The sequence below is a fragment of the Trifolium pratense genome, linkage group LG5, assembly GCF_020283565.1.
Source record: "Trifolium pratense cultivar HEN17-A07 linkage group LG5, ARS_RC_1.1, whole genome shotgun sequence".
NCBI classification, from domain to species: domain Eukaryota; kingdom Viridiplantae; phylum Streptophyta; class Magnoliopsida; order Fabales; family Fabaceae; genus Trifolium; species Trifolium pratense.
Genome location: NC_060063.1, coordinates 162734 through 179874, shown reverse-complemented (window position 1 = coordinate 179874; position 17141 = coordinate 162734). Strand labels below are relative to the sequence as shown.

Genomic DNA, 17141 nt, shown 5'->3' with positions numbered 1-17141 from the left:
GCTATGTTTATTGCAACATTGTTGTCGCAATATAACTTCAATGAGAGCTCCACTATCATCTTCAGTTCCTCTAGAACTCTATGAATTCACATACATTCACAGATTCCTTATGCCATGGCTCTAAACTCAGCATCAACAAAACTTCTAGCAACTACTCTTTTCTTGCTTCTCTAAGTTACCAAACTTCCCCACACATAGTGCAATAATCTGTGGCAGACTTTCTATTTATAACAGATCACTAGATCCTCAAGTCTAAGGAGTATGAGCCAAGTGTATCAATTTTTCAACTAATGGTGTCCTTTTGTTGAGACACTGCCATTCATTTCTTTGATATAGCCACCTCCATGCAAAGAAAGTACTTTAGGGAGATCTAGTCTTTGATCTCAAATTCTACTGCTGAGTTTTCCTTTTGTTTCTCCATTCTTGTCACTCCATTGAAGATAAACTTTGTAAAAAATTTATGATCTGATTGCCCTGAGTTTATACTTGTCTTTTCAGGGCCGACCTAACTATTAGAATATAAAATATTCATTGTATCAATTGTATAAATTATTAGTATCTTCTATATTTATTTAGAGAATAATTAGGCTCAACTCAATATCATTGTATAGTATCTTCTAATACTAACACATATGGAGTGTTGTCTTATCTATAATTTTGATTTAGGTTGAGTCAGACAAGTTAGTCGAGTCTAGAGGTAAACGATACGGACTTGAATTGAGTACAGTCAATATTCATAGTTGCATGCAGTCAACTAGATTAAAATCGTTTGATCAAGATCAGACCGTTAATGTTTTAAAGTCAAAATTATTATATTTAAAAAATCAAAACCGTATTAAAATTTGAACTATCTAATTTTTTTGATCAGACAACTATCAACTGCTACTTATCTTCCCAAAAAATGAATGCACTCAATCTATGGCTAAGGTCCAAGATATCGAAGTGTATTCTTAGATAGCGATATTTAGGGTCTATTTGAAACAATTTTGTTTTTTAGTTTTTAATATGTGTTTTATAAATTAGATTTTAAAAATAGTTTTTAAAAAGTAAAACACATATAACCTGTTTGTAATTTTAGCTTTTAAAACAATAAAATTAAAAACAGTTTTTAAAAAGAGGGCTTCCAAACATATTTTTTCTTTTTTAATTTTTGAAAACTAAAAAAGAGTATTTGGAAGCTGTTTCAAACAGGTCCTTAGTTTTTATTAACGACTCAATTCAAAGTAGGAAAGATCTTAAGATTCAAAAAGATCACTTAAAATGAAGGGATGATGCTTAAATTCAAAGTAGGAAAGATTTTAGGATTCAAAGAGTACTTACAAAAGTATTTAGATTCTTACCTTTCTCCAAAGACATGAGACTCAAAACGAGGACCTCCTAAATCCAAAACCTATTTTTTTTAACCACTAGACCAAACCCTTAAAGTTATAATGTAATTTTTTTTTTGTATTAACCTCTAGTTCTCAGGGTAAGGAGTTCTCGATAATTCAGAGTTCGACCGCAAAATAAGTAAAGTTTGACAAAAAATTATTCCCACAAGAAACCGAACTCAGATTCTTCCGAACGATTCATTCTAAAAGGAGTTCATTAATTAACCACTTGAACCAATCAATCTAGTGTAAAAGTCTTTTTATGCGTGAACCAAATATCCTTTGGGCGCAACTGCAAAGATTAATTCTTCGAGCCTTGTGGACCCAAATAGACAAAAACCCTCCCTTAGAATTTTAACGTTGCTGCATGCCCAAATCAGATATCAAACCCAAATTATTGATTATGCTAGAAAAGATCCGCGTCACGCCATTGGGTTATAGTGTAAAAGTTTTGTTACAACTCAATCTTATCCAAGTTACATTAGCATTTATTGGACATGCTCTTCCACATACTAGTATTCTCCAATTGAATGGTTGGGGATGAAGATACATTTATGAATATAATTTTTTCAGAAAAGGAATAAAAGAAAAGGTAAAATTATATTGAAGATGTTGTTAAGTTTCATATCTACTTGTAGCAGTATTAGGAACCGGCCAATTAATGAAAATAAACACACTAGGATATTTTGTTGGGACCAAAATGAAGATTGAATGCATTTTCACACACATATAGCAGCCTCACCCTTTCTTCTTTTATATAGCTTTAAATATCTTTACCTAAGTGTCTGCTCATGTTTGTCAATTTTCAACTTCTTTAATAGACCAAAGTTTGTGACATTAAATGTTTGCTTTATTATGATTGTGACATTCTTCACTAGAATCCGTGACCTATAATATTAAGCTTTATTGTATTAATTCATTTTGCTCCAATTCATCTCATCTCATATCTTTTCACTTTAATTTTGTGCAACAAACAACTTTTGGCAATTTGGCTAGGAGCTCCATCATTATAGTTACGTATGTTAAAAGAGATCAATCTTTAAATAATGGATTTTAGTTTATTTTGATAGATTGGTCTTTACAGTTGCGTGCGATGGATGACTTAATTTACAAAAACAAAAGTGGGATGAGTTAATGGTGATCCTAGGTGGCCCGGGAGATATGGCTATAGAAATGAGTGGAAGACGTGTGTTATGCGGTAAGGTGACATGAGCTCATCAACGAGGAATAATATACTTGCAAGTACTCAGACGATGAAGTTGGTGTATGAATGAGTAGAGTACTCGAGAGGTAAAGAATGGTAACATTATCTTATTCTAATAGACACGCCTCCATTTGTGAGTGCAAGAGTGTAGTGTTTTTGGTGGAAAATAGCTTTACCTTTGGGAAGATGATCCGACACGATTGACATATGATATCGTTGTTGGAGGAATTATATAAACAAAATTAAGTGAATTTTGGTGTACACTTAGGGAAATGAGTTGTCTTATGCATTAGTTAAAATTGAACATTCACCTACTTTGAAATAAAACGTTTTACCATGCTCGTGAAGGATGCTGAGATAATGAGGGCGGTGGAAAATAAGAGTGATAAACAATAAACAAATCAATGCAAAAAAACGTTAACTTAGTTTAAAGTTTCAAACAAGTCGTCATTTATATTTTTTAGATAAAAATATCTTTCATCTTTTTAAATGGAACCAACGTCGAATTTTCAATGATTTTCCTTTCAAAATTGTGAAAAGTAGTAGTAAGTGCATAGAAAAATAATTCTTGTTAATTAAAGACTCGTCAAGGTAAATGAAACTAAGGTGTTGTTGGAAATATAAAGAAGGGAAAGTAAATATTTTTACTTGAAGATTAAATTGTGTTTACATAGACCATAAATTTTTGTCATTAACATATAGATAAGATTAAAATCAAGAAAATAAAAATTGGAAACAAAAAGTACTCTATATCTTGTGAAGTGGGTAAGGAATATTCCATATAATATAAATAAACAAATTGTGTCATTTTTTTTGCTTTGTCCACATAAGTAATTTGGACTATCTGCAGACAAAAGGGACAAAGTGGGCGGCAAAAATCTTATACTAAATAGGATTGTTGTATCCAAAGAACATGCTTGGTTTGCCTTCATGACTTGAGAATAATTTATAATGTCAAGATTCGAACTTCTAACCGGTACTTAGTAATTATAATTTGAATTAATCTATTGTTAGCATTTTTATTTTTCTTTTATTAAATATATATAACGTTTAATTAAGTTGTTTATTTAGAGACGTGTCTATATGAGATGAGACTGATTTTAAGCTTTTAATGCCGTAAAAATTTGATAAAGTTTTTAAAACTTGATGTGACTTGATACACAAGCAGCCTCTGCCTTGGACCATGTATGTTGAGCTGCTCTAAAATACTAGTAAGATTTGGAATGTGAATTTCACCAGTCAACATTCAACAATATATTCATTCACATTTTGAAGATCTTGCATTTTATTAAACCAATAAAATTGAGATACATCGTGCTTGTGCATAAATATATAGTTGAGAGATACATTTTGACTTTTGAAATTATTTTTTCTCTATTTCACTCAATCAATACTCACAAGTTGTGTAATTTTATAAATATAATTCGTAATATATATTATAGTGTTAGATTTTAGATCTTTATATTATTCATATAATATAGTAATAATGTTTTTATTATTTTTAAATACTAAAGCCAATAATATGTGGTGCAATAAAGTGAATGTTAGAAGAAGTATTTTCTAAATGTTGTGAATTTGTTAGAAAAATCTCACACCAACAATATTTTGACGTGTACTCGGAGTAAAATTAGCAGCAACCAATTAATAATCAAGTAACATAATAATAATCACGAACAATAAATAAAGGAGAAGAAGAATAAACGATATTATTTATCCAGTTCGGTCCAACATAACATACATTTTTTTTGAAGCAACATAACATACATCTGAAGGAGAAAACAATTTGTTCATTCCACTAATTCAAAGACGTTCATTACAAAAATTAACTTTCAAACTTAAACTATTTCTTTTTTCCGAATTAATCTCTACCCGTAGCTAGGAGACTCAAATGATTTTGCATTTCCAAGATGATTCAATAACCCTTTGCCTAACTCTAAAATTATGCAAAGAGAAAACTCTTTTTGTTGTTTCTCTAAAACCCTAATTCATATTACTTCTCTAACTCCTACATCTCTCTCTAAATGAAATTCATGTTGTGTATATATAGTTATCAACCTATTTAATTTGTTTCGCACTCAAAGACACAACTTTATGTACTACAAGATTTGTCAAACCAGATTGATAGTCTTTTACTTCAAGAAATACACTTCAAGAAATATTCTTGTGACTTATATATCTTTCCAAACCAACGTTGCTAGTTTTGCACTTTAAAAAATATCATTGTGACCCACATGTCTTTTCGAGCAAAGAAAAGATCTTGTATTAGTTCTTTCTTCAAAAACCAAATAGCTTAATAAAATAATTTTGTATTAGTTCTTTCTTCAAACCAAATAGCTTAATAAAATAATTTTGAATCACACATTATACTAAATCTTAACACATATTTTGGCTTTAATGAGCACTGCCTTTATTATTATTTTTTTTATTTTGTTTATAATTAAGCTAGTGAGAATCAAACCCAAAATCTCATACATATTATCCAAATCTTTCGATATTAAACTAAATCAAGTGGATTGAGTCCCGTCTTTATGTCATCTAAACTTTTTCAAAATTAAAAAATTAAAGAAAAAGACATAAAAGATAAATAGTTTAAAATTGAGTGGTAGAAAAAGGTTGTGATTGGACTTATTCACTTGCCACTATGCATGTGTCACGGCGCTATCAAACATAAAACGACAATTGAGGCCTTTTCTGCCTAATGGAATCATGGTCCCAACTATCTTTTATTTTTTTCTTATTTTTCTCTTCCTATTATTTTTATATTTCTTTTTTCTAAAAGTACCCCACCACACCAAACCATTAATTTATTAATTACGTGAACCATGATACTTAGATTATATATTATTAGTCTTATTGGATTAGGTTATGATCATTAAGTTTATATACTATAGTATAGTATGAATATGATCTACAAACGATTACGTTTTTCATTTTTCTATCTTTATTTTCTTGGTTGTGGTTTGTGGGGTTTGCTTTACTCCATTTTTTTTTAGTTTAAATATTTGATTATATAAGACGTTTGCTATGGAAGGAACTATGGAGAACGAAAATTCAAAGGGCAAAATATGAGAGAGTTTGAATTTTCTCTCAATTTTATTTTTTTTTTCTTTATTTTTTTTTTTGAACTTGGATCTCACAACTTCGTCTACAATTAAAAAATAATTAAGTTTTTTTTTAATGTGTTGGAGTAAAAGTAACTTGCCTTGCCTTCATGATGGGATCGTAAGTACAAATTCTCATGGAGTTACCCTATTTAATTTAGAGGTTGAGAATAGTGGATTCAAATTAAACATCAAAGTTGCAACTTGCAAGGGTACAAGTTTGGTAAATGTTTTAATGTGCCAAAGGTTTATATTACTGTAGATTTGAGAGTGGTTAAATTTCTACAAAAATTTGTAGCATTAATTACTAAAAAATTAATAATTAAAGTTGAATATTTTTTAATTGTTGTATTTATAATTGTTAAACAGGTTTGAGTTTGTCTCTATGAGCACAACTCGATTAATAAAAATATTTACGTGTAATATGTAGAGACTAGTGTTAAAATTCTAACTACTAAACTATATTTGATGAAAAAAATAATTGAATTTCATTCATAAACTCAATTCATAATATATGTGTTCAACCACATATATATACATTAAACAATTTTGTATTCTTCCACCATACGACTCTTCAAAACAACTTTAATAGTGCATAATATGTCAATAAAATTTATAAATTCTCCTAGGACCTCTAGAAAGGAGGCTGGATTGGAAGATCGAGAGACCCGAGACAGTGCATGCAGGTTTGCAGAGAGGCTAGAACATTCTCTTCACTAAAATAGAATAGAGGTAACTATTGAATGAACGGTAGATCCAACTCTGTATTTTTAATAGATCAAATCATCAAATTTACCGTCAATCCAAATATGCGTTGTAATATTTTCAAACTAAAGACAGTAACCAAAAATGGAAAAATTAGACAACTCACATCAGCTTAATTAAACTAAACTAACTAGATGTGCACATGCATTAAACACTATGTATGTAGTTGCATTCACACTTTAATATGTTTTTACATAAAAGACCATAGTTATGGATATAAATAAATAGAGGCCAAACCAACACTTTTAACAATAAAAACCACACAATCTATTTCACTAACCTCTATTCCACTCAATTTTCTTCCTTTTTCTCTCTTTCTTTATGGAACCAAACACAAAACCAAACATGTTAGAAAACCATAACCTTCTTTCATTTCATTTGAATGCTAAAATCCAAGGAACAGGAACAGAAACAATAGTTTTTGCTCATGGTTATGGAACAGACCAATCTATATGGGACAAAATCACACCTTATTTTACTGAAAAAAACTGTAGAATTGTTCTGTTTGATTGGCCTTTTTCTGGTTATGTTAAAGATGAAAATCTTTATGACCCTTTAAAGTACTCTTCTTTAGAAGGTTTTGCTGATGATTTAATCACTTTATTGGATCAAATGGAGCTTAAAGTTGTTACCTTTGTTGGTCATTCTATGTCTGGTATGATTGGTTGCTTAGCTTCCATTAAAAGACCTCAACTTTTCAAGAGGCTTATTCTTCTTGGTGCTTCTCCAAGGTATATTATTTTATACTTTTTTTTTGTATTAACTCTTAAGTCTTAACCTTCTATTTCTCCGAGAAAAAACTCCGATAATCTAGAGTTTAAATGGAAAGTGATAATCTGGAGTTCAAAAAGAAAGTAAATAATATCTAATTTAAAAGTGTTCTGACCAATTTCGAAGTTGTGGATTCTTCTGAATGATTTGTTGTTTTTTATTTTAATTTATTTTTCATGTTTTTTTCTTCTCCACAAGTATGTGTTGTATGCTTGATTTGATTAAAAGTGATCCTTGCACTGTACTCGTAAGTCCAGTTCAGTTGGTAGGGATATCACAATATTACTTATGCAGGGGTTTGAGTTCGAAATTCGGACACCCTACTTATTCACCTTAAGCGTGAAATTCTTTGCTATTAGACTACTTAAATAAAAACAAATTGAACCTAATTCCATCACTAATTCTTTGCTATTCTTTGCTATTAGACTACACTAATTCCATCATCTCTTAATTAATTGTACTTTATGTTAGCTTTGAAATGAATTGCTATCTGATTATTTACCTTGAAATGAAATCGTAGGAGTAAATTTTAAGCAAATTGAACCTACCTCACCATAATTTATTAATATATTTCCTTGTAGTATTATTATCAAAACAAAAATAAAAAATATCATTGTATATATATTACTCCCAAAATACTACATAGGATATATAATAGTCCAACCAAGTAATTTTTTTTTTTTTTCTTCTACAAAACCAAGTAATAGTTTTTCCTCTTACTAAATAACAAATATATCTTTTAAAATCATAGGTATATAATAATTTGATACTTGAAATTAATAAAATTTAAAATGACAACTGAAATTATTTGTCACAATTTTTTTTGTTAAGTAGCTTATAATTGACTAGAAATTTCACCTTAAAGGTGAATAAGTGAAGTGTCCGGAGTTCGAACTTCGACTCCTGCATATATAATGCAATGTCCCTAGAAACTGAGTTAAGCTCTCGGAAATTAGTCACTAAAATTATTAATTCTTTTGGAAAATTTATTTTAGTCACTAAAATTATCTATTAAATTAAATTATCTATTTTTACAATTTTGGAGACTAATTTATAAAAGAGAGTAGTTTCTCTCTATTGAAATGAACCAACCAAAACATATGGTTTCAATAGGATTGGGTTTAGGGGAGACAAAATATTCCTGTACTCTTGTTCTAAGTTGTGATACCTTTTTAGGATGAGTTTGATGTAAATGGATTCTCTCATCCATAAAATTAAATTAAATAATAGAATAACCATATAGTTCTACATTTTAAATTTGAACCACCAATTAGCCGGCCAAGTCACTTCCTTGTATAATTCCAAAGAGATTTCTTCCACATATATTTATATAAATTATCCAGGTTTCCTACCCAACAAAAAGAACCTTTTAGGTACAACGAGGAAATATTATACTACATGTGTTCTTTTATGGATTTGAGAAAAATATTAAAAATACAAATGTCAATTTTTAGTGTCATTAAATTATTTTTTTTATTCAGTTGATAAGGAGTTGACTTATATCTGACTTGGACATTTCGATTTTCAGTATTAGAATTTCATCAGTGAATAAGATTATAAGCACTCTGAGGCATTGTCAAAAGCTTTCAAATTCCAATTCATTTAAATATTATTTTACATTAAAAAATTTTAAGCTCGATCAAATTTCACATGATTGCATATGCTAATTTTTTAAGAACTATATTCTTTTATATGAATGATATACAAATACTCATTATTTGGGTCAAGATATGCTGACAACCTTTAAACAATTTAATTATTTGTGGGTATATGTTTTAATAATAGATATTTACATATGTTTTAAATAACATATTATACATTAAAATAAGATGGTGCGATAAAATATCATATAATTTTTCACTTTTTTTTTTCCAAGTAGCACAGTGGTTAAAAATTTCACCCTTAAGATGGATAAGTGGGATGATCGGAGTTCGAATCCCAACCCCCTGCATATATAATGCAATGTCCTGCTACCAACGGAGTTAAGTTCACGGGACAATTTTCCACTAATTTATTCAACCTAAAATGTTCATCTTAATGTTGTTTTTTATTTATTTATTAAGTTCCATCTTAATATTATATCATTTTAATCTCAAGATTAAAAGTTTAACCCTTCTAACATATTGACAATATAAAATACAGATATATAAATACAGATGATTATGAAGGAGGCTTTACAACTTCAGAAATTGAGAATTTATTGAAGAATATTGAATCCAACTATGAAAATTGGATTTCTACTTTTTCCTTAAATGTAGTGGATCCAAATGATGAACCATCAGTTAACAAATTCAGAGAGTGTTTGAAAAGAATGAGAAATGAAGTTCCATTGTCCTTAGCAAGGACAGTGTTTTGCAATGACTATAGAGATATACTTGAGAAAGTTGAAACTCCATGCACAATTATTCAATCTTCTAGTGACATTGTTGTTCCATATAGTGTAGCACTTTATATGGAGAAGAAAATTAAAGGGAAAGTTACATTGGAGGTAATTGATACTATTGGACATTTTCCTCAACTAACTTCTCCACTTCAGCTTGTTGATGTGCTTAAGGGTGTTTTAGGGTTTGATCTATCTTGAATTTAGCTATGTAAAATTGATGTAAATGTAGGATAGTTCTATGGTTTCTTAGTATTGTTGTGAAAATATTCGCATCAACGTTTAAAATTTGAAGGCGTGTATGACATCCAACACATGTCAATGTCTGAGTACACCAACACATGTATTGATATCAGTGTCGTGTTTCATGTCTGATGTTCATGTTTCTGTCAGGATTTTATAGATGTGTGGTATTTGATAATTAATAATTGTGTGTACTTTTGAATTCGTTAATGTTAATTAGATTTGAGGAAGTGATTTTTTTTCTTTCCATTAAGTTATTATTGGTTGAATAATGAATTAATTTCTAACAAACTAGAACATTGACCCGTGCGGTGCACGGGTCTGATTAGTTGTAAGATATATAATGATTAAATAAGATATGATAATTTTAATAATGTAAGGTATATGAAAAAAGTTGAGTAACATTAAACGATAGTTCAACAATAATTTTGGATAAATATTCATACAAAGAAAATTATGTTATATTACGGAAGACTTTCTTATAAACCACATTCGAACTCTTAGTCGTATCTTCACTGTCGTCATCGATGATCAATATTTTTAATCATTTTCTAAAAGTAACCCTTGAAATTGCAACATACAACTGACCATGTGAAAACACTGGCGACGGAAGATATATCCCAACATGCTTTAAAGATTGTCCCTGACTCTTATTAATAGTCATTGCAAAAGAAATCATTATATGAAATTGTTTCCGTTGAAATTTAAAAGGAATTCTCACGTCAGATGGTGTCAGAGAAAATCTATGTATGAAAACCTGATCACCAATATTACTTCTTGAAATAATTTTTCCTTCAAGAACACGTTTTCCCAATCTAGTAATAATAAGTCTTGTTCCATTGCATAATCCTAATTTTTGATTCAAATTCCTTAATAGCATAACTGGAACTTCAACTTTAAGTCTCAACTTGTGATTTGGAAGTCCCGACGTAGAAATCGTATTCAAAAATTCGGGAGTATGAACATCATCCACTGTTTGACCGTCTACATTTTGTGTGAGTGGAGTATCATAACTCAAATATATTTTTTCTTCACCAGGAATTAAATCCAGCATATAATCATTTATTGTCGACTATTGAATTTTTAGGAGCTAAATGTCTTAATAAAAAACCTGGGAAAAATAAGAAATATGGGAATAGAAAATTAATTAAATGTATAATAAAAATTTGTGACAACATAATGATTAATAACGACACATGTATTTTGCGGACTTCATGGGTTTGCTTAATATTTAACATCTTTACATTTTTTTTTTACACAATTTATGTAACCATGTTAGAGATATAATGTAAGTCACACGGATTTTTTTGGCTTGCTTGATTAATCACACGTTTTTATGTGAATAATCACACTTTATGTAACCTGTTAATAATAATAATAATAATAATAATAATAATAATAATAATAATTTTTGCAGCTATGGCCATTCATACAAATATATCTCTTATAATGTCGTGATTAAAATAGATAAAGTAGTGGAGAAACATGAATGAATTTTTAGCAAAATCTTCAACATTACATCCGATGGTAAAAAATGAAACACAAAACATTCGATTAAAAGTGTAAGATTGAAAGAAAAAAAAATCAACAATTAAGTTTGATATAAAGATGATCATCCTTTCCATGCACATCGCAATGAAGTTTAATTATGTCGCCGACAACAATTCTCCGTGCCGCCACCAATCTTATAATGTTTGTATTGAAAAGAACCACATATGAGAATACACTTCCATATGTTTTCACAGTCATCAACAATCTCAATTGTAGTCATTTTCTTCTTAAAAGCTTTCTCACCAAACTCTTCATACGGTACCATCTAGGAAAATAAAAACATAAAATTTGTGTCAGCAGATACAATTATATGTATCACAGTTGTATTATAAATTACATTGTTACAAAACTTACCAAAAACCCTGTGGTAATGTCATAAGCATTTAATTTTTTCTCGAAAGTGATGTCATCAACACCAACACGCTACAAAGTATCTTCTGGGAGACCAGCTACAAAGTCAGACCCAACACGCGATTTATCTAATTTGAATTTCATAGGAGGTTCAAATTTTGGTGGATCTATAACTGCACGAAACTTATCCCTTAAAATTATACCAAATTGTCGTCTTCCGGTGTATACCAATGTAACGCAAGCCCTGATACGGCTGATATTCTAAAAATCTTTTAAAGCATACCAGTCATGCGTTAAATAAATATTATTGTTAATTTTTTCGACTAATACTTCAAATTGATTCGCGAACGGATCTACCAAAGTTGCGAAACGATAAATTTCGTGTCGAAAATCAGCAAAAAATATCTTCGGAAGCATCACTGCACCCTATAAAATCAATGAACAATAGAAATGTTAGGAAAAAAGAAATTTGAGTTTTTTCCATTTAACAATGTTCTATGAAATGATGAATCCTGCATATTATTTATTCCTTGTTAAGTATCAATCCAAATCTAAATATAATAGAAATCACTCACTAAATGCAAAATTGTGTCGTGTGTGAGAATCCTAATATCAATGCTCGGTATCATAATTTTAATAGAAATAACATATAAAATAAAATTAAATATAAATAATTGAGAATTTTGGTGTAAACAACAATCTATTAAAAAATTTGGAACTATACTAACTTCGGTTACGCAAAAATCAACGCAGTAGGTCCGATATCTAATTTGCAATTCATTAACCAACTTCTCCCGATCAGATAAAGGATTGTGATTCAAAGGACCTGTTTATATATATATATATATATATATATATATATATATATATATATATATATATATATATATATATATATATATATAAAGTTAGCATAAAGTTTTAAAACAATATCGATTTCAGGAATAAAGATAATAAATCACAAAACAGAATAAAAGTTTATACACACTCTGAGTAAATTAAGTCGAATTGTGGTGAAGTTGTTAACATGAGACATTGAAATGTGAAAGATGTTTTTATTTTAATAGATTTCAATATTGTTGAAGGTGTTATAGTATGAATATATACGTAACTTTCCAAATTACACGTTATAATAACTTTCCAAATCTCACATGATAATTATTCGCTAAATTTATGATCTGGTAGAAAAAATCATTGATCAGGAAAGACATAAAAATATTTCGTGATGAATAATATAGTCAGCAATAATTTTGATATGATATACTTTTAAAATTGGTGGTGTTTATCAATTATTGCACATAATTTTAATCACAATTGGTATATTTGCCATAGTGGTTGGAAATATTGTCTTGCCTTGTAGGGTTGCGGGTTCTAATCCTAGTCAAGACAAAATTGTATTATTTTTTAATAAAAATTGCAAGATCAAATGGAGGAAAAATATGGAAAACAAATTAGGGTTTAGAATTTGCATACAAGCTTATAATATAAAAGATTGATTTACATGATTAGATTATTATTATTAGAAGTGTAACAAAAAAAAAAATTTATTTGAAGTAGAAAAAGGTTGGGCTTTTTTTCATCACTAGAACTTTGACCCATGCGGTGCATGGGTCTAATTAGCTGTAATATGTAACAATAAAAAATAAAATACAAAAATTTTAAGAGCATTTTCAATAAGAGTAGTATAGGGAATTTCATGGACTAATTATTCTATATTTGTTTATGTGCTTATTTTATATTTTATATATTTTTTAAATAATTTTGGAACCACATCGTTTTGATTACTTATTAAAAAAAATTGATGATAACTAAAGGTTAAAATATTGATGATAATTAAAAAATTAAAGACACAATCAAGAACATAAACTTAAGTAGACATCCATAAATAAATAAAAATTGTGATTAATACCGCCATTCAAATTTATTGAAAACAGGGTTAACATATTAGGATTTCTAAATTCTTTCATAATTGAATCACATGTTTTAGCGGTTGAAAGATTTTATTGTAAGTAAGAGATGCAAGTTCGATTCCCATCGTAGACAAATCTGTATTTTTTGAATATAAAGTTGCAATAAAAAGAAAGAGAAAATGAGAGGGGAAAAATTTTGGTTTAGGGTTAGCTTATGTTAGCAAGCTTATAATATAAGAGATAAGAGATTATCGGTTTTTAATTGTTTAAATTGTGCAACGAAAATTGATGTTGCTTAATTGTCGTATGAATTTTTTCCTATGAAAGTTGATGGAGCTTAACACTTTGTGGACATAATTTAAATCACAATTGGTCTGCTAGTGCATATTGTATCAATTGATCATCGGTTAATATTAAGTCTGCAATGTTAAAATCAAAATAATGAATGTGATTAGTGACATGACTATGGTTGTGTTTGGTTGTATTGCAAAAAAAAATTGATTTATCAGAATTGAGTTTGATAATAACTTTCCAAATTACACGTAATAATAACTTTCCAAATCTCACATGATAATTATTCTCTAAATTTATGATCCGGTAGAAAAAAAATCATTGATCAAGAAAGACATAAAAATATTTCATGATAAATAATATAGTCAACAATAATTTTGATATGATATACTTTTAAAATTGATGGTGCTTATCAATTATTGCACATAATTTTAATTACAATTGGTATACTTGCCATAGTGGTTGGAAATATTACCTTGTATTGAAGGGTTGCGGGTTCGAATCTTAGTCAAGACAAAATTGTATTATTTTTTAATAAAAATTGCAAGATAAAATGGAGGGAAAACAGAGAAAACAAATTAGGGTTTAGAGTTTGCTTATGTATACAAGCTTATAATATAAAAGATAATTTGGACTTTGGACCATAGTTTAATTTTGTCCACATTTTTTAAGTGGTTGCAATTGCAACTAGAATTATTGTCAAACAGTCGAAATATTGATTGCAAAATCTAAATGTCAAAGATTTTGCTATTCTTTGAACAAAATATTTAATGTTCCAATAAAATACTATGTCACATATTCTTGACAAAAAAAGGCCAAACAATATGTATCAAAGTTGATGATGATAAAGATAATTGAAATTAATTAACCAAAACTCTAGACCATTCCTTTCTATATCAAGAGCAATTTCCTATCCTTAAGCTTCTCAGGATATCCAAATATCCATGATTTTTAGGATTTTATATCGTCACTCAAGAATAAGAAAAAAGTTTTGTCGAAAAAAAAAAAAAAGAATAAGATAAAAGTTAAACGACTATTAACCGAAGGTATAAAATAATTTTACATAATCATTCATTATTTTATTATATATTTGTAGAGATCATTTAGAAAATACTGTAATACAATAGTAACATACATCTGTGTTGCAACAGAAAGTCAATGATCATATATAATAGCGTAATTAAGTTTGAAAATTTGTGTCTTGTGAATAATTGATTTCTGCAACTTGCTTAACAGGAATCAACAACTTATTGATGCTTTCAACTTCAACAATGTTTTACAAAAATATGATTAAGACACCACTATAGAACATAATGAAAGTAAAATTGGATTAACATGTTTAAAATGTTTGCTTTGCCTTCAATTTTTGTTACAAAATTTTGTGGAAGTTTCAAACATATATAGCTGAATAGAAAATATTTAATGTATCTATATACTCATCTATGTCTATATATGAAACAGCACCAAAAGGTTTAAGGTGAATTGATCTATTTATTATATCCAGGGACGGATCCAGAACTCAATCAGACGGGGGGTTAGATTTTTTTTTTTAATAACTCACAAATAAAATAATTTTTTCACAAGAACCAAAAAATAAAATCATAACATTTGTTTATACGAAGCTAATATTATATATTACATTAAATAGAAAGAACTAGATTGAGTAAATTAGAAGGTATCCGTAGTCATTTCGGACTATTTAGCCACTAGTACACAAGAATATAATGACACCAATCTATGATCATTAATGTCCCATCTCTTGAATGCAACACTAGCATATATAGAAGAAGACAAAACAACTAAAACAATGCATATACCAATTTATAATAGGCATGTATAAATAGTATAGTATGAAACCTTGCATGTTAGGGGAGGTTGGAGCCCCTGCTTGCCCCCCCTTCCATCCGTCCCTGATTATATCCAAATATATCCTATATTAATTTTATACAAAAAATAGGTAAAAATATTTCTCTTCTATGTAAATTCTCATTTTTTTTTAACACTTAAAATGGGAAACGACTAACAAAAGAAAAGCAAAAGAAATTTAGTCAGCTTTATAAATTAACCGAGTCAAACTATATGTAACTCATGTTTAGCTAAAATTAAATTATATGGTTCATGAGTTAAATTCAATGAGTTAATGTAGAGATGACTCTCAAATTCATTTCAAATTAGTTTGATTCATTGTTAACTCTAAAGTGGACGAAATTCCATGTTACAATAGAAATTAACTCAGAAATTCGAGATGATAATACTCATGTATTGAATTCTCATTTTTAAATTCTCATTTTTACAAATGCATAATATCCGTATAAATATGTTAAAACTCTTACAAACAATGAGTTTATCTAAATAGTAAAAGATTTAAACTACTTAAACAAGTAGTTAGAGATATATGATATATTTGAGAAGAGTCCTCTCCCGTTAAATTTTCCTCCAGTTATTTTTATTTATTTATTGTGATTGATGTCATAAAGTAATTAATTTGATGGCTGGATGGTAGATTGGTAAGCCTGCAGTTATTTTTCAACATGAGAGGATCCTCTCTCGATATATCTAACTCTCATATATAGACTAGACTCAATTGAGAAGAGATTCCAACAAATTCTTTAATGGAGAATAGTCATCGTTAAAACGGTCGAAGTAGCTTAACATGATAAGAAGATATCAGGTAAAAACTTCTAAAAAAAATAATTTTTAGTTAAAAAATAAAAATGTGTTTTTTTTCTTCTTCACATATATAATATAACATACATAACATTTTTTTTACGCAAGCAAACTCAAGACATTTCATTCATAATAATAATGGTAATCAGGGACGGATCCATGTAGAGGCATGGTGTGACTTTAGCCACACCAGATTTTTAGGATTTTTTTCATATATATATTGGGGAAAAAATCTGAATTGTTGAGAGAATGCATCACATTGGCTTTCTTGTATTTTAGAGATGTTATGCCATTGAATCATAGAGAATGCATCACATTGATTCGTATTACTGCAATTTTGGGCAAAGCAAGACGGGACATCCCATGGTTGCTGTTGCATTTTTGAGTGTGTGCCATAGTGATATCTCCAAGGTTAGGGAAGATACCACGATAGACTCTATATTGCGGGTCAAAAAAGAAAGGAATAGATGGGCTTCAAAGTCCAAAGGCCCATTGTATTTTTTTTATGACTTTGCATAAGAAATGGTTTGATCTTTT

General features: G+C 28.8%; 1 protein-coding gene across 1 annotated transcript; it reads left to right on the top strand.

Annotated features, from left to right (window-relative positions):
• The first annotated feature begins 6676 nt into the window (after nt 1-6676).
• Nucleotides 6677-10064, top strand: LOC123885715 (strigolactone esterase D14-like). Its single transcript, XM_045935029.1, has 2 exons — nt 6677-7171; nt 9354-10064. The coding sequence occupies exons 1-2, from the start codon at nt 6762-6764 to the stop codon at nt 9790-9792; spliced, it is 849 nt and encodes a 282-aa protein (XP_045790985.1). The 5' UTR covers nt 6677-6761; the 3' UTR covers nt 9793-10064.
• Nucleotides 10065-17141: the final 7077 nt, after the last annotated feature.

What these genes read in the sequence shown, in the direction of transcription:
- LOC123885715 (XM_045935029.1), top strand. Translation starts at nt 6,762, where the DNA reads ATGGAACCAAACACAAAACCAAACATGTTAGAAAACCATAACCTTCTT. An exon ending in CTTCTTGGTGCTTCTCCAAG is followed by an intron (nt 7,172 to 9,353) that starts GTATATTATTTT and finishes TATAAAATACAG; the next exon opens with ATATATAAATACAGATGATT.